Source organism: Danio rerio, chromosome 3 (assembly GCF_049306965.1).
Source record: "Danio rerio strain Tuebingen ecotype United States chromosome 3, GRCz12tu, whole genome shotgun sequence".
NCBI classification, from domain to species: domain Eukaryota; kingdom Metazoa; phylum Chordata; class Actinopteri; order Cypriniformes; family Danionidae; genus Danio; species Danio rerio.
In genome coordinates, this window is record NC_133178.1 from 42059746 (window position 1) to 42083011 (window position 23266).

The following is a 23266-nucleotide window of genomic DNA, read 5'->3' on the forward strand; positions in this document are numbered from 1 at the left end:
TTAGCTTATTGTGTGCGCTTGAACGCGGATTCACAGTAGCAGTTTTAACATGGAGTGACACCACATCTGACGTACAGATGACACTGGCACATGCCACTGAGTGTAGTGACACTTCCGGTGGCACGCAGTGGCGTAGCGGACGGGCCCGCAGGGCACGCACCGCGGGGGGGCCCCGCGTGATTAGGGGGCCCCGCGTCGTCGTGATTTTCAATAATTAAAAATCCACCGGCGAACGCAATAATCAAACTCTTGGGAACAACTGTGGTCGGAACCAAAGTTCACAGGTCTGTGTTCTCTGAACACCTCTCAAGCGGTGGACTACTTCATTCTGATTGCTTGCCGCCAATGTTGCCAACTTAGCGACTTTGTCACTAGATTTAGCGACTTTTCAGACCCCCTTAGCGACAAATCTAGCGACTTTTTTTTGTGTTATTGGAGATTTTTTTAGACTGTCATTTGTCCATACTGTACCGTCCCTACTCTTCTCAACGAGCTGCGTGTGATGCCGCCGGCCCCTCCCTCGCCTCACAGCACTGACAGGCGGCCCAGTCAGTCCTCATACAGCAGCCTCTCCCACCTGCAGCCCGAGAGCAGATCACCCCTCTGCGTACCGACGACAAATGATTTAGCACAGGCAGTGTGAAGGTATTTCCCTTGTACAGTCAAACCGATGTACTGCTACTTTATTTTAACAATTTAATTGGACCGTTTATTCTTTTCTTGTTCACAATCACAGATATTTTAGTGACAGTTTCTGAACTTGTCTGAGTTTATTACATATGAGAGATTACTGCACATTCACTACATATCTATAATGACATACTGTATTCAAACAGCAATACATTTAGTTAAATAAACATGCTTATATAAAGTGTAGTGCAATTATAAATACCCCTTTATTAACCATAGGCTGTTAAACAAACAGAAACGGTAGAACGTGATGACGCCAGTGATATGCAAATTGACGTGTGACGTATCCCCCCCCCCCTTCATCAGGGGGCCCCGTCAGCGATCCCTGCAGGGGGGCCTCTGCATTTTGCGCTACGCCACTGGTGGCACGTCCGGGTTTCCACTGTCATGTGTCACTCGCTAGTGGCATGTGTAGTGACCTGTGTCACTCAGAGTGTCGCGCTGCATGTCACTGCAGTGACATCGACACCCGGCGAAGCTTATGACATTAATTAACACGAGCAAAACCATATTTAATCATTACGCGACTTTTAACCTAATTTATTGCGTCGCAAGTTAGTTTATTTGCTGAGCTACTCCACGATGTTTTAATTTAAACGCATTTATTTTATGTATTCGTAGTCGTACTTCCGTACATAATATAGTCATTTGACAGTACATGTCAGTCAAATTTATTGTGGCATGCTTATGTATGGGAGGGGTTACACTTATCTGTTGTACTGTTTATTGCACCCTGGCAGTTCCTTTGTTCCCTACAATATGGACTTTTCTATGTTTTTAATTCATTCATTTATTTTATTATTTAACTTATTTTCATTTTAAGGTATTTTAAATAATATCCTTTAAAAAGTTATAATAAAATGCATGTTGAAAACTCATAACATATATGCATGTAAGATAACAGGTGTCATTTGCCTAATGATTTTTAAATATTAAAGCAAAGAGACTTATAAGATTAATGTGCTTATAACGTGCTTATACTGACACCTACTGGCACATGTCACAAGATCACTGACACTGGCATGTGTCACTGACATTACTGGCATGTGTCTAAAAAGAGCCACTTGACAATAATGATGATCAGGGTTACACATAGGCTGTTAATATATTTGGGCCCAGGGGCCCACAAGTTATGTGTTAAAAGTGCGTTGCATACATAGTACCCCCACCCCTACTCACCTCAGGGGCAAGGAAAAAAAGTTCAGGCTCAGGAATTTTTTCCGCTATCAGCCCTGTCACTGACTGATAAGGGCTTTAGTGTCGCGCGCACAGTTTTGCTCCAACCCTAATCAAACAGAGCTGATCCAACTAATTAAGGTGTTCAAGACCACTAGAGACTGTTAGACTATTGTTTTGGTGTGGCCAGAGAAAAAATAGGTAAATCTTGCTGTTTAGCCCTGAAAAGCCTTGTGAAACAAGACCTAATTGCAATGCGACACTAATCTGAATGCGACTGAAACCATAACCCATATGCTCATGCTCATTGAGCAAGGTCAAACACAACACACAAAAAGTGAAATGAATGAGGACTTATGTGGACATTACACAAAATGTAAAGTACGTAACTTTGGCATGCCAAAATCAAATGTATGCATATAATTATACATTTTCCTTATAGCAAAATTGTGGCTAGTAAAAGTGGTAAGTGGCTAGTAATGTTGAAAAACTACTAGCCACAGTGGCTGGTGATCAAAAAAGTTAATGTCAAGCCCTTATATATATATATATATATGAGCAATATCACACGAGTAGCAGTGCGATATGGCTGTACATCGGCACTCATGGGAGGCGTTCGATGGCACAAGGCCACAGGCCGAGTCGTGTGATATTGCGTTTATACAACAGTTTGACGGCATAATTGTATATATAAAAACAAAATCAAACACGAATAGTTTCAAAAACCCTTTTGTATGTGGAACTACTTTCTTCCACATTGGATTCATATCATAAGCTGACAGTTAAACAGTTGAGCAAGCATCTTTGAAGCTTTAGATCTGTAGTGTCTGCTTTTTGCTGGCTGTATGTGGGCGGAGTAATACACAAAGGGTAAAGAGGCTGTAGGAGTTCTGATATTGCAGAATATCGCACAGTTATCAGCCAATTAGATTTGAGAACCAGACAGAATTGTTGTATAAATACCCATCTCTCTATTTCCCATGTCTGTCTATATACATTATTTATATGATGTCTTTATATAGACAGATACTTAATGCTCATTACTTACATAGGCAAAGGGTATGTAATTAATTTCTTTTGCCCATATTGGACCCACATGGGGTTTTCCATTTGAAATGTAACATTTTTTTTATTTTTTAGGCTGTAAAGTGTGATGTAATATTATGACTTTTGTATTATGGCTTTATGATTATGGCTTTTCAAGGTCTTGTGTAATCGCAGATCCTCTTAATTGAAGGTTTGTCCTTTATTCAGGCTTCTTCTCAGTCTATGCCGTGGCTGGCTGATCTTGTCCAGTCCAGCGAAGGCTCCTTAGATGTGCTGCCCGTTCAGTGCCTGTGTGAATTTCTCCTCCATGATGCAGCAGATGATGCCTCTTCTGCTGATGATGAAGAGGAAGGAGAAAGCAAAGAACAGAGAGCAAAGAAAAGACAGGTAAAAATGATTACGGCATTGGTTATTGTTTGAATGTTTTTGTTTTTTGTTATCATCTTGCAATATCAATGGTGGTGTCTTAAACCAATGTTTAATTTTACATGACCCATAGTAGTTTACAGTATGGTGTAATAGAGTGGTTCAAACAATTATGCTATATTAAAAGAAAATAATCCAACTAATTACTCAATAGTTTAATACAACTATATACTCTTTTTTTTAAAGGAATACTGTTATTTAACAAAGGCATATTACATTGATCTAAATAAAGGAATTTATAACATTTACAAATGAATTATTTCAATTAAATCTTGTACTTTTACTGTATCTCTAATCTGCCCAACTGCTTTAAATAATAATAATTATGGAAAATATTTCCTGAACATCAAATATGTACATTTGATTGACATCTGAAGGATCACGTGACATTTAGGTCTTAAGTATTGACTACTGAAAGTTGAAAGCACACAAATATGCTGCATAGTTTTGAAAACATGTATTTTGTAAAAACAAAAATTAATAATTTTCTTGCTTTTTTGTTTGTGTTAGCGGCAGCAAAAACAGAGGCAGCTTCTTGGGCGGCTGCAGGACCTTCTGCTGGGGTCTAAGGCTGATAAACAGACCACATGTGAGGTCTTGGACTACTTTCTCCGGCGTCTAAGCTCTTCTCAAGTGGCTTCAAGAGTGTTGGCCATAAAGGTACAGAGTTCATTTTCCATCTAACTAAGCATGGTTCTTTACACACTTGTGTGATATGGTGAATTATGATGTGCATATCAGGGATTGTCCCTGGTGCTGACGGAGGGCGGATTGAAAGATGGAGAGGACAGGGATCATCTCATGGAGGAGGACTCCAGAGATGCAGAGTTACTGCCAAGCTACCAGTGGCTCCTTCAGGACCTTCCTAAACTGCCTCTGTTTGACAGCGTGAGAGGCTTAACGGCCAGTGCTTTGCAGCAGGTTAGTCCACCTACACAAATCCTACACAAATATAAGTTTATCAGTACCTGTGACTTGCTGAACTTAAAGTGTGTGCATGGTTTTCCTTTTTTTCCAGGCCATTCACGTGGAGACGGATCCTCAAACCATCAGTGCATACCTGATTTACCTTTCCCAGCATGCACCAATAGAAGAGCAGTCCCTCCACAATGACCTAGCCTTGGTTAGTGTAAATCTGCAGGTTTTAATCGGTTTGAATTTTGCTCAGTTTCTTCTGTGTGTGATGTGTTAGAACACTCTTTTTTTTAATTAGAGCCAGGACACACCAAGCCAACACTACCAACTAGCACCAACCAAACCCAACTGTGTTTTATTTCTCGACTGCAACTTGTTCAGAATGCAGCTGCCCGTATTTTAACTGGCACACGCAAATACGAGCACATAACCCTGGTTTTATTCTCACTTCACTGGCTGCCTGTGCATTTCAGGACCCATTTTAATTTGCTTTTATTTGTTTTTAAGTAAGTGAACGGTGCTGCACCACTTTACCTCTCTGAGCTTCTCTGTCCCTACACACCTTCTTGTTCGCTCAGGTTAGCCGACCAGCTCCTCCTGGGTGTGTCCAGGACAAGTCAAAAGCTCAGAAGGGATCGGGCTTTTGCTGTGGCTGCACCAAAATTGAGGAATGAGTTGCCGTTGTATATTAGACAAGCCTCTTCCATTACTGTTTTTAAATCTCTTCTTAAAACCCACTTGTTCATTTTGGCTTTTAGCACAGCGTGAGATGTTGATATTTTTTGTTTATTTATTTATTTGTTTTAAACTTTGTGCTACACTTTGTTTTACTATTGTCAGCACTTTGGTCAACTGTGTTGTTTTATAAATAAAATTGACTTGAATTGAATTGACTTGAATTGTCACCTCAAGTGGGATGGCATCTTGAGCAAAAAGCTCTGTGTGAACACACCAAATGGGCAAAAGCCGACTGAAACGAGAGCCGTGTTCTGTGCCTGCACAAGTGGACTTGTCTTGCCACAAAGAGAAACCAAACTTCCATTATTACATTATCACAGTAAAGGTTATTGCACGCTGAATTTTCGTCCATAATTTTCCCACATAAAAAAAAATAATTTTAATCTCAGGTTGTGTGAATCCTAATTAAAAACTGCCTCTGAAACTTTGGTCCACCATTCAAAAAAAATCAAACCGCGTTAAACTTTTTTCCTCTTTTCACATCCGAAAAAGAGTTTTTGAGAGGTGTTTTGACAGTTCAGAGCCACCGTACAAGCATAAAGCTAATTACAGAATGCCGTCATTTCAGCTACAGATGACTTGATGACAAACAGTTTCAGTGGGTGGCGCATCTCTCCCCTGCTTCTGCTTGGTGTGTGTGTGTGTCCATACATTTGACGTACTGCTCATAAACATAATAGAAAGCATGGTCGGTCTGTTGCTTCGATACATCAACTTGGCCGCTATCTATTATAATGTTATATATGCCAGTCTCTGTTCAGGATTTGTAATGTAAAGGTGAACCAATGTATCAAAATTCCACTGATTTCCTGAAAGAACGTTCGGGATAATCCAGCGCAGCTCTTTGATAATGAGCTAAACTCTCCTTCCTCTTGGATAAACACAATATGCAGCCTATTCCTCTTTCTGTTTCTATTTTGGAGAAGAGAGGAGAACATATCACTGCTCGACTACGAAATGTTTAGCATTTTTTCGCAATGGATTGATTTATACGCATCAGACGGATTTTTCGCATATGATTGTACGAAAAAAAACTTACAAACATTTCAGACTTCAATGTGCAAAGACCTTAACTGTCACTCACCAGAAAGACATTCACCCATGTAAATATGTCTGATAATCTAATAATCCATATAGTTTGCAAATATTTGAGAAATTTTGGGAAATTTCAATCAGCTTCTTTGTGACTTTGCGTTTTTGGCTTGATTTGTTAACTTGTTACATCACTTTACGTTTCATTGCTGAATAACCAGTCAGAGCGCTCTCTTCAGCCGATGGCCGAAACCAATTGTACATGCTGAATTGGTACCAACGAGCTCTAACATTAACCCGACGAAAGGTTGCGCATAGAATATACCAAATAGCCTGACCGACGAACTGCCCAAACTCAACACCCAACCGGCTTGGTCTGCTCCGGTCCTCAGTCATTCTGGTTTAATTTTTGTGAAGTGCACTTACTCACGTAATTGTATAATATTAATGCAGTTGAATGTATGTTGCTAAGGATCCCACTCACATTTGCCCCCCTGCCTTTATGGCGTAGATACAGGAACATTAAAGTGCACACAAATAGACTGAGAATCAGCTTTTACCAAAAGCTGTAACGTTTATTACACCTTTTGCACTCGCACAAACAGGATAGGGAATCATTCACTATCCTTGTAACTTGTAAACTGTTGTTTATATATATATTGTCATTTATTTATTGTGTATTTTTTGGGCTATGTATACACTGAGATTAATTAGACTATGACAATAAGTTAAGTGGAATTTTGTTTAATGTATGAGAAGTATTTTAGATTTTGTTGAATTGATTTTTTTGGTTAAAGTTTTCTGCTTAAGGTTTTGTTTTGTATTTTTTTAACTTTTGAATTTTTGTCCTTTGTTTTTTATATGAAGAGAGCTTCGGATGCTAACATTAAATTAAAAAATTAGCAATTAACTAATGTTGAAATATCATGCCAATTCCATGCGTGTTCAATAAGAAAAGGTCTGGAGAGGGTTTTCTTCAATGCCAAAACATACATTAGTTACATTTCCTGACTCCAGCATATATGCACAACTGATAATAACAGGTGGAGTTTTGGTTTGACGTCACTGATCAGTCATTCTGCAGTCCCTTGGCTCTTTGTAACCCCTAGACATACTTCCTTTTTCTGCAACCCTTCTCTGCATACCAGAACTGAAAAATTATGTGCATCTTTAATATATTTCATAACTTCTACAATGATCATGCTCCTTGTGACATGTCCAGACAGCAGTGTGTAACAAACCTAAATTTATTCTTATTCTGCTTTTTCCTCTAGTCAGCAGTTCTTCTAAATAATGCAGCACAGTAAAAAAAGAGGAATGTGTCTGGTCAAGATGTTTTATAATACAATAGAAAAGATTGATTAATCTGTTGTTAGTCTAAACATCTTTCTAATAAAAAATAAAGACCCAAAAGTAATAAAAATAAATTCCTTTTTTCCTGCACTAACCAAGCTGAAGTCTAACCTGTTTTAATGTTGTTTTCCGTCTTGTCAGGATGTGGCCCGTCTAATAGTTGAACGCTCCACTATAATGAACTGCTTGTTCTCCAAGCACTCCTGCAGACCCGAGTCTGATGCGGTTCTCTCCGCTCTGATCTCCATCTTCTCCAACTACATCCGTCGCATGAGGAAGACAAAAGAGGGAGAGGACCTTTACAGCTGGGTGAGGAACAAAACACTTGATTGGACAGTTTAAATACTGCTTGTGCATATGAATAACTCACAGATTTGAATCCTCAGTCAGAGTCTCAGGATCAAGTGTTCCTGCGATGGACCACTGGAGAAACAGCCACGATGCACATTCTGGTAGTCCATGCCATGGTCATCTTGCTCACACTTGGACCTCCCAAAGGTGAGTGTTTCCTCTGTTGTGGTGTGTGGTGATTGCTGTTCCTGTTATAACAGATACTGTGTTTGGTGATTTTATAAGGGGAAAGTGAGTTCTACATACTCCTGGATATCTGGTTTCCTGATAAAAAGCCTCTTCCTACTGCATTTTTGGTGGACACTTCTGAGGAGGCTCTTCTGTTGCCTGATTGGCTGAAATTGAGAATGATCCGATCTGAGGTCTCCCGCTTGGTTGATGCAGGTATGGATGTTTTCTGTTTAGGACTTTACATGAGTGCTTTTAACAGACACTTTAACCCAAAGAATTTATAAAGAAGGAACAAATGCAGTGTGCAGCTAGTAACTAATGAAATTACTTAATTGCTGAAAACGTAAAGTAAGGAATGCTGTTTACTTTTAGGTGATTAAAGTTACTTGCAATATATTTGCATTGGACACTTTAAAGTCACCAATCTCGTTCCTAGAGGTCCGGTACCCTCCAGGGTTTAGCTCCAAATTGCCTCAACACACCTGCCTGGGTGTTTCAAGTATACCTAGTAAGACCTTGATTAGCTTGTTCAGGTGTGTTTGATTAGTGTTGGAGCTAAAATCTGCAGGACACCGGCCCTCCAGGAACAAGTTTGGTGATCCCTGCTATAAAGTAAATCATTTTGAGAAGCAGAGCAATTTGTTTTTTGTTTGTTTTTGTTTTCTTATACTAATGTATTTTACAGAATAATTATAAAGAATATCACATTTAACCCTTTGATTGCTGCTCTACCAAACAGTTGACCATGTTTTTACTATTTTAAATAATGGTTTACACACACTGCATTGTTGGTTTACAAAAAAATAAAAATCAAACACACAAAATCCTGTTGCACTACTACACTTGATTTTGGTTTTATTGTAAAAAACAACAACAGGAAAACATGCTAAATGAGAATCTGAATTATTATATAAACCTAATTATAAATTATATGAAATTAATCCGATATGAATCGGATCTGTGTTCTGCAGTGTTAACAGGTAGATTGAATTTTCACCTGTCAATGCGAGTCGTGCATGACATCAAGTCTGACACTTTCATTTCAGAACAGACTTCCGCAGAGTCCCAAACCTTAAATCTCATACACGAGGACTTAACAATTTTTGTATTGTCATATAGCACAGGTATTTAAGCATGTTAATGAGAGCAATAGTGCGCAATCTCTGCCACATAACCAATATAAACTAATATAAAACTAGTGCATACATCACGTGCATAAATCACGCCATGAACATTACATTAAGATGCCTAAGGGTTAATATATATATATATAAAAGAAGATGTACAAATGAAAACCTTTCTGTCATAAACTATAGTAAAACAGCTTGTCAAAACAGCTTGTTTTCCTGGTCATTGCGCCTTTGCCATGTGCTGTGTATATGCAGACGATCGGATACGAGTCACTTTTAAAAGATGATGTAAGCAGGTCATCAAAAAAATCAAATACAGTCACAAAACCGGAATTGATCATCAAGATCTGCAGTGTAAATGCAGCCATATTGTCAGCCATCATAAGATATCATTAAAACAACAGGTACACTGTGATCTTAGATGATAAATATCCCACCCTTCTGGTGTCCATCTGATTTTCTCGGTCATTTTCAGCTCTGCAAGATCTGGAGCCCCAACAGCTACTGTTGTTTGTCCAGTCTTTCGGGATCCCCGTCTCCAGCATGAGCAAACTGCTGCAGTATCTGGACCAGGCCGTGTCTCATGATCCCCAAACACTGGAGCAAAACATCATGGACAAGAGTGAGGCTCTTTCAGTTGTCTTTTTTTCTCCATTATTGAGTGTGCCAAAAGATACTAGCATTATGTGTGTTATTGCCTGTTAGATTATATGGCTCATCTGGTGGAGGTCCAGCATGAGAGAGGAGCCACAGGAGGACACACGTTCCACACTTTGCTCAGCGCTTCACTTCCTCAACGTAGAGGTCAGGATTTATTGCTTTACGCCATGGGTTGAGTCAGCAATGATTAATGGTGCTGTTTTACTGCACGGCGTGATTAAATTCTCTACTAATGAATCCTCTGCTGGTCTTGTGTGTTACAGACAGCTCAGAGGTGAGCAGGGCTAAAGTGACTGTTGAAACACCCCATGGCTCTGTGAAGATGAGAGCAGTGAGTCAGGTGCCAGTAATCGGCCCAGAGGATGATCTTGCTGGGGTCCTACTACAGGTACGACATTTTATTATTGGCCTTAGTCTTTTAGGTTTGAGCAGGGTGCAGCCATTGGACCCTTATTGGCTTGAGACTTTAAGTTTCATCCACTTGTATTGGTTTTTACCTCTGAGAAATAGCTTGTTATGCTACTTCATGTTGCAAACTGGTATTTTCTTATTGTATTATTTTTATTTTTTTGTGTTGTCGTTAATATAATTGTTTGTGAAGCTAGTAGTTTGACTGTTTAATGCCATTAATAAGTCATATAAGTCAATTCCCCAAATTCTGAAACATTCTAAAAACAGCTTATTTCCAGATCACAGATTAAGGTCAATAAAGGAATAAAGCTCCAACTAAAATGTACTCCTGTCATGTTATCTGGTACAGCAGATATGCATGTAATTATGGTCTGACATGCATTGGATTCTTTATTACATTCACGCTTTCTTTCCCGCATTTCCAGTCGCTCTCAGAAATAAGTGAGATGATTTCCAGTAGGGCTGCACGATATTTAAAAACCTAACATTGTGTAAATCTATTTGGAAAGAATTGATAGTTTCAGATCGATTGGGATGATTATGCAAGAAAGTGCAAATAAAATCTTATAAACAATCTACAAACATGTACTCACCGGCCACTTTATTAGGTACACCCTACTAGTACTGGGTTGGACCCCGTTTGGCCTTCAGAACTGCCTTAATCCTTCGTGGCAAAGATTCAAGATGGTACTGGAAATATTCCTCAGAGATATTGCTCCATAATGACATGATAGCAACATAGAGTTGCTGCAGATTTGTTGGCTGCACATCCATGATGCGAATCTCCCGTTCCACCACATCCCAAAGATGCGCTATTGGATTGAGATCTAGGGACTGTGGAGGCCATTTGAGTGCAGTGAACTCATTGTCACTGTCAAGAAACCAGTCTGAGATGATTTGCGCTTTAAAAGTGTGCCAAGAAAATATCCCCCACTCCATTGCACCACCACCACCAGCCTGAATCGTTGATACAAGACAGGATGGATCCATGCTTTCATGTTGTTGACTCCAAATTCTGATCAAAGTTCAAAGATGCTCTTCTGCACACCTCGGATGTAACGAGTGGTTATTTGAGTTACTGTTGCCTTTCTATCAGCTGGAACCAGTCAGGCCATTCTCCTCTGACCACTGGCATCAAGGCATTTGTGCCCACAGAACTGCTGCTCACTGGATATTTTCTCTTTTTCGTACCATTCTCTGTAAACCCTAGAGATGGTTGTGCGTGAAAATCCCAGTAGATCAGCAGTTTCTGAAATACTCAGACCAGCCCGTCTGGCACCAACAACCATGCCACGGTCAAAGTCCCATTCTGATGCTCTATTGGAACTGCAGCAGATCATCTTGACCATGTCTACATTCCTAAATGCATGGAGTTGCTGCCATGTGATTGGCTGATTAGAAATTTGCGTTAACAAGCAGTTGGACAGGTGTACCTAATAAAGTGTCCGGTGAGTGTAGATAAATACATTAAGGAAAAAAATGCTGTACTGTATTCAGGTACAGTAAATGAATAATAAAAATAATTCAGTAAAATTAATCGTTATTAAAGTTACAAACTGTACAATTTCTTAATGCATGAATTCTTTTAAAAAGTCATTATACAGTCACAGGCCTCAAAAACACATTGCATATCATTGCATAACATGGCAAATTTTGCTATGTGACTATTACGAATGATCACATTGCGATATAGATGCTAAAATGATATATTGTTCAGCCGTAATTTCCAGATAGCTCAGAACGTAATGACTGTGATGACATGGTTTAAGGCTTTGCAGTGCATCAAAATATCATTATTGTATTGCACTGAATTTGTAGAATGTTCCAGAAGTACTGAGTTGGTTTTAAAAGAATGGTCAACCAATTTGGTTGTTTACTCACTTTCATGTTGTTCCAAACCCATACGATTTTGATTCATCATAAAGCCACAAATTTCTGAAATTCCTCTCCTCCTTTGAAAACCCATTCCACCAAAAATAGGATGCTTCCTCAAACTTCCTGAATTTGATTTAAAAGCAATTCATAAGATTTAGCAAATTGTCAATTGACCATTATTTTAAAAAGCAAGACTATTTAATAATTAAAGTACATAATAATCATTAAAGTATAAAGATTAACTGTTAGTTCTAATTATGTTATATATTCTAATATTATACAGTGCAGAATAATTGCTGTTTCATTTTTGGATAGATTACACTGAATAAAAATGGAGCATTACCCATATTGTGGCTGTGTAGTCCTCAATAAATAAATAAATCAATACAATTATTTAAATATTTATAATTACATTTATATTTCTGAATACATTTTATATTTAATATTTATGTTTGCATAAAGTTGCATTTATATACATTTTATGAATTGGATTTTCCTCGTTGTAAATATTTTATTAGATCAAATATGTAAGTAAAAATCGATTTATACTTAGACACTCAGACAACTAAAAAAGTCATGAGCTCTTTGAAATCTATTGTGGATCTTTTAGGTTTAGAACTCCATGTCTGATTATATTGATGGCATATCTAGTCATTAATAAATCATGTATTTTTTTTTCTATATTCAGCTCTTCCCTCTGAAGGTGGACCCCCACTGGCCTCCACCCCCCGTCCGGCCATTATCATTAGCTCTGCAGCAGACTCTGGCTCAGGAGGTGCTGCGGGCACGCCAGGGTCACATCCAGCCGGGTGGAGCTGCTGGAAGACTCCTTCAAGCTTTAGCAGCTCTTCTCAACTCTGGCCATGCTGGAGCCCTGGTCATGGCAATGCACCACAGCCATACTATCTCCTGCCCTCTACTGCGCCAGCTGCATCTTTACCAGGCACTAAAGCTAATCATTCCTACACACTCACTATCAGCACCAACATTGTTTTCCATCCATCTATTTTTATGTACTTCTTAGTAGGGGTGTGAACCTACACTGGTCTCACGGTTTGGTTCGGTTACGATTATAATGCCATCAATTCGGTTCAATTGGATATCTTGGTGCACTGACGCTGCTTTCTACGTTACTTGGTACGTTCTACATATGGGATACATTTCCCAAACCACGACTTAACTCGCGGCTGAACTATCATAGTACTATGATAAAAGAACGATGTAGTGTCGAGTATTTCCCAAAACCCGAAGTTTCTCTGTCACAGATCCATCGTTTGAACCACGTTAGTTATAACATCAGACATCCATAATCATGCTCTAAGCAGGGTGGTTAGAGCTTCTTTAAAGAAGAACTCCATCATTTATTTGTGCAAATTATTTTGTTTTACACGCACACACGTTAAAAAAAATCCAATATTAGTTTCGGTAAAAACATGCACTCTTTTTATATATTAACTGAATTACATATTTTATTCTAAATTAACATAAAATCACTTGTAAAAGCTAACACATATTCTAATATCATATAAATATGATATATATCATATAAATAAATTAATTAATAATAAATAGACTATCTATTAGAAAATTTAATTTAATATTTATTATTTATTAGGAAATGAAAAAAAATCTATTTTAATAATAATATTAATAATTTTTATGATGATGACGATTATTATTATTATTATTATTCATTCATTCATTTTCTTGTCGGCTTAGTCCCTTTATTAATCCGGGGTCGCCACAGCGGAATGAACCGCCGCCAACTTATCCAGCAAGTTTTTACGCAGCGGATGCCCTTCCAGCCGCAACCCAACTCTGGGAAACATCCACACACACACTCATACGCTACGGACAATTTAGCCTACCCAATTTATCTGTACCGCATGTCTTTGGACTGTGGGGGAAACCGGCGCACCCGGCGCATGCGAAGGCAGGGAGAAAATGCAAACTCCACACAGAAACGCCAACTGAGCCGAGGTTCGAACCAGCAACCCAGCGACCTTCTTGCTCTGAGGCGACACCACTACCTACTGCGCCACTGCCTCGCCTATTAATATATGTATAATTATGTATATGTATATGTATATATAATTAATTTAATTATTATTATTTTTTTTTTTTAAGTTTTCTTTTACAATTTGACACATGCACACCACTGCAGAAATGTTCTAACCAACTGGCCCATGCCATGTCATATACAGTACAGATACTTCATAATTAACCTACTATAAATTTTAACAATTAACGTATGCTACATTTTTTGTTTTCACAAGCTTTGGAGATGTAAGGTAAATTTCTCTTTTAAAAAATAGGTCACCTATAGCTTTGGTCATAAACCACTGCTGTTTTCAAAATGACATCAATGTTTTCAAAGTGCACTGCTAAGGGAGCGCAATTGTAAACATGAAGATCTCTAAAACAGATATGTAAAAATACATTGAAAGCAAATTACCTGTAAGAGTGATGACTCTAATGCTTTTTTTATAATTCCAAGTTTAAATGTAAGAATGTTCTAAACTAATAGGGCATAGGAGGGATAACTAATAGAACACAGCCAGGAACTATGTTTCTAACTACAGCTCCAGAGGTTTAGTTGCAAGCATAGAAGTTTGCGACACAGTTTGCAAATATTTGTTGGAACGGCGGATTTGGGAAACGGCAAATCAACAAACTATGTTTGTAAGGATACAACTTGCGACCTTTGTTGGCTAACGATGGTTTTCGGAAACGCACCCCTGAGCTACTACTAACTTACTATGAAGAATAAAGATAAAGCGGTTTCTGAATTTGCAAAACCAATTAATTTATCAATCATACATCATGCCAGTTTCTTCAGAAGCATTGATTTTTGTTCTCTTTAACACATGCGATAGAAACACTTTTGTTTGTAGATGTTTTATGCAATATTTAATTTTTACAGTATAAAGTAAGTTCACATCTTTGGGTTGAAATCTGGAATCTATTGTTGTTTGCTTTTGCTTACTCTCTACTTCTGTTTTTCTCAATCAGAGGTCGGTTTCTCAGGACGTTGGCTTCTCATCACTGTTCTTTAACGCCGTTGTGCAAATGTTAACGTGGTTGGAGAACTCGGCGGTAGACACGGGTCCTCTCCACAGCCTCCTGAAGTCTCTGGCAGCGCAGTACTCTCACAAACATCGCATCACAGATGGTGAGCAGCTCCCGATCCTGATTCTTAGCCATACAGATCACTTTTACTAGCGTGTAATCCAAATGACGACAGAGAAATAGGGAAAACATGTGAAATAAATGCAGTCAGCAGAATATATGCTCTGCTAGTGTGTTTGATTCTGTCTTGTGTCATCAGTTCGTACAGGATTTCTGCATTTGGCTGAAGCGCTAGCTTACAGACGGGACTCTGAAGTGGCAGTGAGGGGCATTATTGCTTCTCTGAGAGCTGGAGAAAAGTGCAATGCTGAACCTGAACTCATCAGAAAAGGTATTTTAGTGGGATTTTTTTCACCAGGAAATATAGTTTTGACTACTTACAGCAAGGGTGTCAAACTCAAATTTGGGCCATTGTCGTGACTGACAACTCATAGGAGGTATATTTACCATTCAAGCACAAGAAAAAAGTGGAAACCTGATGTAATTGATGCGTCTTAGGAAAATTCAAGCATTACCTGTTACCAGTGATAATGCAAATCAGCATGTTTGTGGAATCACACAGATAAAGTTGTTTGTACCTGGCATTGAGATACAATTAGATTGTAGTTTAAACACTTGTGGTTGAATGCATTTAAGAAACCATTATAGACTACCTACACTCTACGTACTGGCGTACATTTAATCATTCTCTCTTCTGAGAAAGTGCACCTAAACAAGTTGTTCGTTCTAAATAAATTTACAATAAATTTGAAATAAATTAAAATTTTCTAAATTAAATAAACACAGGGATTTTATTTTATTGCTTAAGTTTTATATTTTAAACTTGAAAAAACAAACAATCTTAATAAATATGAATTTGAAAATAATAAATTAATTAATCAGATATAATAATACATTTTAAAAAAGGCTCTGGAAATAGATTTGAGGCATATTTTGCTTATGATTTCATTGATTTTTGAATTTTAATTATAATTAATTCGAATAATACATTGAATATTTGTATTCCTTTTAATGCAGTCTCACAATATCCTGTGGGAAATCCTACATTAACACAGTGGAAGAGTTCTGACCATTAACACACCATTGGATGTTAATAATGCATTAGCAGATGTCGAAATTAAAATTCATTAACAAATATAAGTTCATGTAAGTAAGTACATTAACCTTATTGTAAAAAAAAGGAAACCATTATTTGTAAACAATATTATATAATCATTTGAATATTTTGTGGCCTATATTACACAGCACTTATTTGTATATGATGTTAATTGTAGCTCCTCTAGGAACCACATGGTGTTTTTCTGCAACAATGTATGCTATGGAAAGTATGTGTTGTGGCAGGCTGAGGCCAACGTAAGCATAAGTGTGTGAGTCTGTGTGTGTGTTGGTGTCAAAGTGTTTGCCAGCATTAGTCAGTCTCTCCGTAGGGCAGCGTTTGACTCATGCACCATCACTCCTGCCGCCATCCTTAATGTGTTTCTCTTTATGATTTGAACATTCCGCTCTGAAACCTCACCAAAACAAAAACAGCCACACACTGGGCTGGCCACACATCCACTGCAGGGCTTGTTTACGCCCAGCGACAGCTCGAACGGCCTTTTCAAACATACATCCTCATGAAAGTTAATGTGGCGAGGCTGGAGGCCTAAAGAGACTGGCTTACTCAGAAGCAAAGCGTGTGGTAGTTCTCATTTTTGCAGTGTGGGGTTGGCTACGGTGCTGTTTTTCTTTTTCTTTTTCCGGCCTGTGTGTGTTTCTGTTTTTGGATCTTGTGTTCATGAAAGAAATGCTCTGTATTTTTTACAGACTTGAGATCAACTCTAAATATATAATCAGAAAAAAAACATGCAGAATGGGATCAGTAAATATAAAGATGTACTAAGCAAATTTTGACAAACTATGTTGATATTTGAAAGCTCCAAAACAAATGCGCACATAACTCAACATGACCTAGCCCCTATCTAGCCCAATCTTCACTATTGGTAATAGACACGCCCCTTACCGCTGATTGGCTGAAAGTGTATTTGGTGATTCGGTCCAACACAGGAGTCAAAAGTATTTTTAAAATATTGCTTAGTGAAACTTTAAACAACAATATACTCAAAATAATCATTTATGCGAGATTTTTGATCGGTCTTAGAATGATGCCACATCATTTGCTGCTATCTGGATTAAATTCACTATTCATTAATTATTTTTCATTAGACTGTAATTCTTCTACCACTGCAAGGAACATTTGCTGATACATTTTTGAAAAGTTGTGAAGTTTTAAGGAAAAAAAAATCGTAAACATTTAATTTTTGGGAGGATATAACAAAGCTTAATTCTGTCTTTGGCCGTCATGGTGACGCAGTAGGTAGCACAATCGCCTCACAGCAAGAAGGTCACTGGTTCGAGCCTCGACTGGGTCGGTTGGCATTTCTTTGTGGAGTTTGCATTTTCTCCTCATAATGGCGTGGCTTTCCTCCTGGTGCTACGGTTTCCCCCACAGTCCAAAGACATCTAGTGTAGATGAATTGGGTAAGCTAAATTGTCTGTAGTGTAAGAGTGTAAATGAGTGTGTATGGATGTTTCCCAGTGATGGGTTGCAGCCGGAAGGGCATCTTCTGAGTAAAATGTATAAGTTGACGGTTCATTCCACTGTGGCAACCTCAAATTAATAAAGTGACTAAGCTGAAAAGAAAATAAATGAATTCTTTGAGCACAAGCAAAAAAAAAAAAAACTGGCATAGCATTAAAAAGAAGGCTGTTCATCAACAAATCCTAAAAAAGTAAAAATAATAAATAAAAAACATTATAAAATTATATGTATTATAGAATAATAATATGAATATATTACTTCTATAATAATAATAATAATTATTATTATTATTATTATTATTATTATTATTGTTAATTATATAAATATGAGCAATACCACACGAGTAGCAGTGCGATGTGGCTGTATATTGGCACTGGTGGGAGGCGTGCATTGTCATGAGGCCGCAGGTGTGCCTTAGTGTCCCACCCGTGACGATATACAGCCAAATTGCACTGCTACTATATAATTTGATATATATTATAATTACTATATAATATTATATAATTCATAATAATTATTATTTTAATAATTATTATTATTACTGTAATAATAATAAATATTATCATTATAGTGAGCTTCGAGTGTGATATTGCGTTTATACAACAGTTCAACAGCAAAATCATATATATAAAAAAGAAAATCCAACATGGAGAGTCTCAAAATCCTTTTGTAAGAGGAACTACTTTTTTGCGCCACTCATTCACATCTGCAGCTGATGTCAATACAGCAGTTGCTCAATCACACACATTACTTTAAAGCTAGTGTTTGAATGATTCTTTAGCGTAATGCCTAAAGTGATGACAAAACAAGTGATTTGGCTGACATTTTAAGATTATAAGGCTGAACGGCGTGAAATACCATCAGTCTACTAAGATTTCCTAGTATTTCTGTTGCAATCAGGATCTCACAATAATTAACCCAGAAAAAGCAACGTAAACACAGATAGAAGAAATGCTAAACACATGCAGGTATCTCTTCTTTCTGTTTACTGAACTAGTCTGCAGTAGCGAAATCAGGAGATTCATTGGAAACAGATGCCTATATCCGGTTTTAAGACTTTAAGATTAGTCCCATCTCACACTCAACACACTACAATTACTATGGTATAAATACAGCACTACAGCATAAAAGAGAGAGAGAGATCGACTTAGTCACTTACCTGTTTTATAATGATTTGGTCAGCTTTAGTTTAAAATGACACTGTATTTTTCCTCCTCTAAGGACTTATTATACGGTTTTTGTCACCATCATGGACAACGTCAACCTTCTTTGCTCTGCTCAATGACAGGCTAATGGCCGCCATCTCTCAGAAATTATAAATATTTAAAATAGGCACTATCCTTATAAATAAATAATCTAAATAACTACGTTCTCGACTAAAAAAACCTCAAAAGTACATTATGTTGCCTCTGCTTGTTGGTGTATGTGGACAGAGTAATACACAAGGGTGAAGGGGGAAGAGGCAGTACGAGCGCTGTTATTGGCAGATTACACGGCTATCAGCCAATCAGATTCAAGAACCAGACATAATTGTTGTATAAATATGTATACAAAATATAAATATAATACTAAATAATATTATTCAGCATGATTTTAACATGATTTCTTAATCAGCATTTAAGAATTATTTTTGAAACTTCTTGTGACACTAAAAACTGGAGTAATGACTGCTAAAAATTGACAAAGTAGTTGTTTTCATTTTTATACTGTGGGATTGGCTGGGATGCTGTTTTTCTTTTCTTTGTTTCTTTTCCTTTTTTTATTTTTTTGGCCTGTGTGTATGTTTCAGGAGTGCAAACAATATAAAACTAAAACCCTGTGTGTCTTAGTGTTGCAGGGCCTCATGGAGGTGAAGTCTCCATATCTGGAGGAGTTGCTGTCTCTGCTTATGAGCATCGGGACAGAGACCGGAAGCCCAGGAAGCACAGCGGGCCCCGTCGCCATGGTTATCTCTCTCCTGCTTCAGGAAACAGAGGAGCGCGGGGTGAAAGTAGAGCTGGATTCCAAAATGTAAGATCATGATGAGTCACGATGAGATGTCCTTACTGTGTGCTGCTGTTACTGTTTCTAGGTGGGGAAGGAACACACAGTAAAATTGCATTTACACTTTTTTATGGTACTTGTTGAACTGCCAAAGTTACCATAGTAAGGAACAGTGAGATCAAATCATCACATCATATGTAGTGATCTCAACTTGTTTTTGGCTTTATAGCACTACACGAAATCTCTAGTATCCCTTCATGAACAGCTAGTTAGAAATGTGTTCCTTGTTAGTCGTCTTATTGAGGGAAAAATCTATTACTTATTACATTACTTATTAGTATTACTCTACAGTGACAGAACACAACTGTGTTTATTCAAATGAGAATGTGATATCAAACATAGTTATGGAAACTATTAAGATACCACTATTAGAATTTGCTGGATTTAGTGGGTATGTTTTTGAGTAAAATCAGGGCCAATATTTGTAATATTCTATAAAAAATCTTCAAAGTTTCAAATAACAATATAGTCATTGAGAGCAATTTTTTTTTGTAGATGTTGTGATTGAAAGTCAGAATTATTCGGCCAAATACTTGTTGCTGGACTCTTCTGAAGTGTAATACATCTCTGTTTTTTTATATTTGTTGTTTTGATGACAACATTTTTATTTCAAATGTGTAAGAAATGTCATCGGTAGTTTAACCAGTATATTAAAACTTACATTTGAGCCAAACACTTGACATGGCAATAAATAAATAATGAATGAATAAAATGACCCAAACACTTAACACGCCATATAAATTATGGATGCAGACATCCATTACTATGCATTGCTATATCTTTAGAAGAAATTGACAAGTAATAAGTAATTGCAATTGCAGGCAACAAGAATGCTTTTAACTGATCAAAAAATGATAGTAAAGAAATATGTAATGTAAAATTAATGTTAAATGTTTTTTAAAAAAACACTATATTCATCAAAGAATCCTGTTCTTGTAAATAACCAGATATTTTTCCTGAGCACCAAATCAGCATATTAGTGTGATTTCTAAAAGAAGAACTTATTACGCTAGTATTGATGCTGAAAATGTAGCTTTGCCATCACTGGAATAAATTATCTAAAAAAAATGATGTGTATATATTAGGGATGTAACGGTATCAGAATTTCACGGTACGGTGATACCTCGGTATGAATGTCATGGTACGGTATTTATTGAATCATTTACAGGAAAAAACAAAACTTATGAAAATACTCCAAAAAAGTGCCAAAAGTGTCAATGACTTACAAATTAGCCATCTATCTGTAAGCTTTGAAACAGGAACTTCAATTTTAATAACAAAAAAAATATTAAACCATGTAAAAAAAATAAAGTTTCAATTTGGTATTGTTGAAAACTCACCACATTCAACATTTAATCCTTTACTCACTCACTTAGATAGAGATGGGTTTTAAGGAAAATTATCATTTAAATATAATCTGGTAAAAGCTGGTATCTCTGGGTATTTACAATGTCCCCTGCAACAGAAAAAAAACCCCTCTCATTTTGGACTGATGTTTCTGGGACAGAGAGATATGACTTGGCCCAGGTTGACAGCAGTGGGTAACGTTGTGCATTGTCTTTCCCCCACTTGAGAGGACAAACCATGAGTGAGATAGAGGTCTCTTTGCAGTACAAGTCAATGTCTGCATCAATCTGAACAGTGTGCTGTGTTTCTGCAGTCCCCATCACTGTTATTAGTCGTATTCCCCAACTTGCAGGCACGTGCACACATAGGGCTCAACCTGTGCAGTGCACATGCCCTTTTTAGTATAGAAAATGGATAGAAAGTGCCCTTCCAAAATAATCAAAAGTGCCCCCGCGACGCGACACAACCTCCGTCCCGCCCTTCAGTAGGCGCGCGACAACACCGCTCTTGAGTATGCGCGCTCAACCCCCCCTCCCAGCTTTACAGTACGTGCGTGACAACACAGCTGATCAGAACGCGCGCGACAACACCGCTATTCATTTTGCGCGCGACAACACAGCTGATCAGAACGCGTGCGACAACACCGCTATTCAGTACGCGTGCGGCGACAACACCCGATTTACGTTCGATCATTTCCAGCTCTTTTTCATCCCCGCTTCTAGCAGCACACTCCATTTCCGCATTACTGGATCTGTAGTGACAACAGACCGCAAAGGATGATGGCCAAGCCTGGGAATTGTAGTTTCCGCTACCTCCCGTTCGCTTCATTCGCCTGAGTAAATTTTCTCAGAAGACCTATAGTTTTATCGAGTCATGCGACTACGGTAATATCGAAAAAAATTAATATTGCGGTATGACGGTATTTACAATACCGTTACATCCCTAGTGTGTATATATATATATATATATATATATATATATATATATATATATATATATATATATATATATATATATATATATATATATATATATATATATATATATATATATATATATATATATATATATATATATATACATACAAGCAGCAATTTGGGGGCCAAGCAGTTCACAGCCGGAATGAGCAAAGCATTCCAGAGGTAGAATGGGCAAAGCAGTCTAAAATCAACATGGTTAGTATAGAGCATCAGACAAAGTGAAACAAAGTTTTTAAAAACCCTTTAAGTATGTAATAGCCGATCGACAAAATGTGACATTGTCGCACTTGGCACGCTTCGCTGTATGTAAAGAGACCAATTTTATGAATTTGTGACAAACGATTGAGAAGTTATAATTAAAAAAAAAAGCGCTGCAGATATTCTCAGAGCATTGTTGTCATAACACAACAAGGCTCTGTCCGAAACCACCTACTACTCAGTTAGTTCTGCATTTAAATTTAAATGTACTACTTGGCCGTTATAAAAGTACGTTCTATACCGTATGAATGTGAGGAACTCTTTGCGTGGTTAATGTTGAGACTGCCCTCTATCATTGTGCCAAATTATACAACTTTCCCTCATATGGTTATATGGGCTGCCATTTAAATTTGATGGAAGAAACAGAAGAGGGAATAACAATAATAGTAAAAGGAACGCCAACAAAAACAATAGGTGTCAACCCACCTGTGGTACTTTGCTCCTTATTAAAAAAATTTAAAACTATTATTTTAAATTGTATTATTATTTGACCACATTACTTCTTAGTTTACTGCAGGGGCGTAGCAACCGGGGGGGACGGGGACGGGGAGAGGGGAATACGTCCCCCGCACTTTTAGAGACAGACTATTTAGAAACAGGTGATTAAGAATGTTAACCATGTCCACTACACCCCTGGTTTACTTTATTTTTGATCAGGCAAATATAGAAGCATTGATGGCAATTAACAAATTTAGTAAATGTGTTATTTATTTGCTAGAAAAAGTGTGTTTTCTAATTTGTTTACTGCTGTGTGTGTGTGTGTTCTCTCCCTGATAGCACTGAGTCAAAGAAGCCTGGCTCATGTTCAGGGCTTTTGGTTGACTGGCTGGAGTTGCTTGACCCTGAGGTGACCTCTGTATGCTCAGATCTTCAGCAGAAGCTGCTTTTTGCTCAAAACAAGGTAAACCGATCTAAACTGATTATGTTGGTATGACTATTTATTTATTAATTTA

General features: G+C 37.6%; 1 protein-coding gene across 2 annotated transcripts in view; it reads left to right on the forward strand.

Annotated features, from left to right (window-relative positions):
* The window catches only part of ints1 (integrator complex subunit 1), a 63465-nt gene that overhangs the window by 20035 nt on the left and 20164 nt on the right, over positions 1-23266 (forward strand). For both annotated transcript variants that reach the window (XM_073944937.1, XM_003198152.7), the window contains exons 21-35: positions 3121-3300; positions 3850-3999; positions 4081-4260; positions 4358-4462; positions 7519-7686; positions 7764-7875; positions 7954-8112; positions 9505-9651; positions 9735-9833; positions 9953-10077; positions 12664-12918; positions 14988-15147; positions 15304-15435; positions 19515-19695; positions 23091-23214. In XM_073944937.1, the coding sequence (XP_073801038.1) occupies positions 3121-3300; positions 3850-3999; positions 4081-4260; positions 4358-4462; positions 7519-7686; positions 7764-7875; positions 7954-8112; positions 9505-9651; positions 9735-9833; positions 9953-10077; positions 12664-12918; positions 14988-15147; positions 15304-15435; positions 19515-19695; positions 23091-23214 (2277 nt within the window). The remainder of the gene's footprint in view (positions 1-3120; positions 3301-3849; positions 4000-4080; positions 4261-4357; positions 4463-7518; positions 7687-7763; positions 7876-7953; positions 8113-9504; positions 9652-9734; positions 9834-9952; positions 10078-12663; positions 12919-14987; positions 15148-15303; positions 15436-19514; positions 19696-23090; positions 23215-23266) is intronic.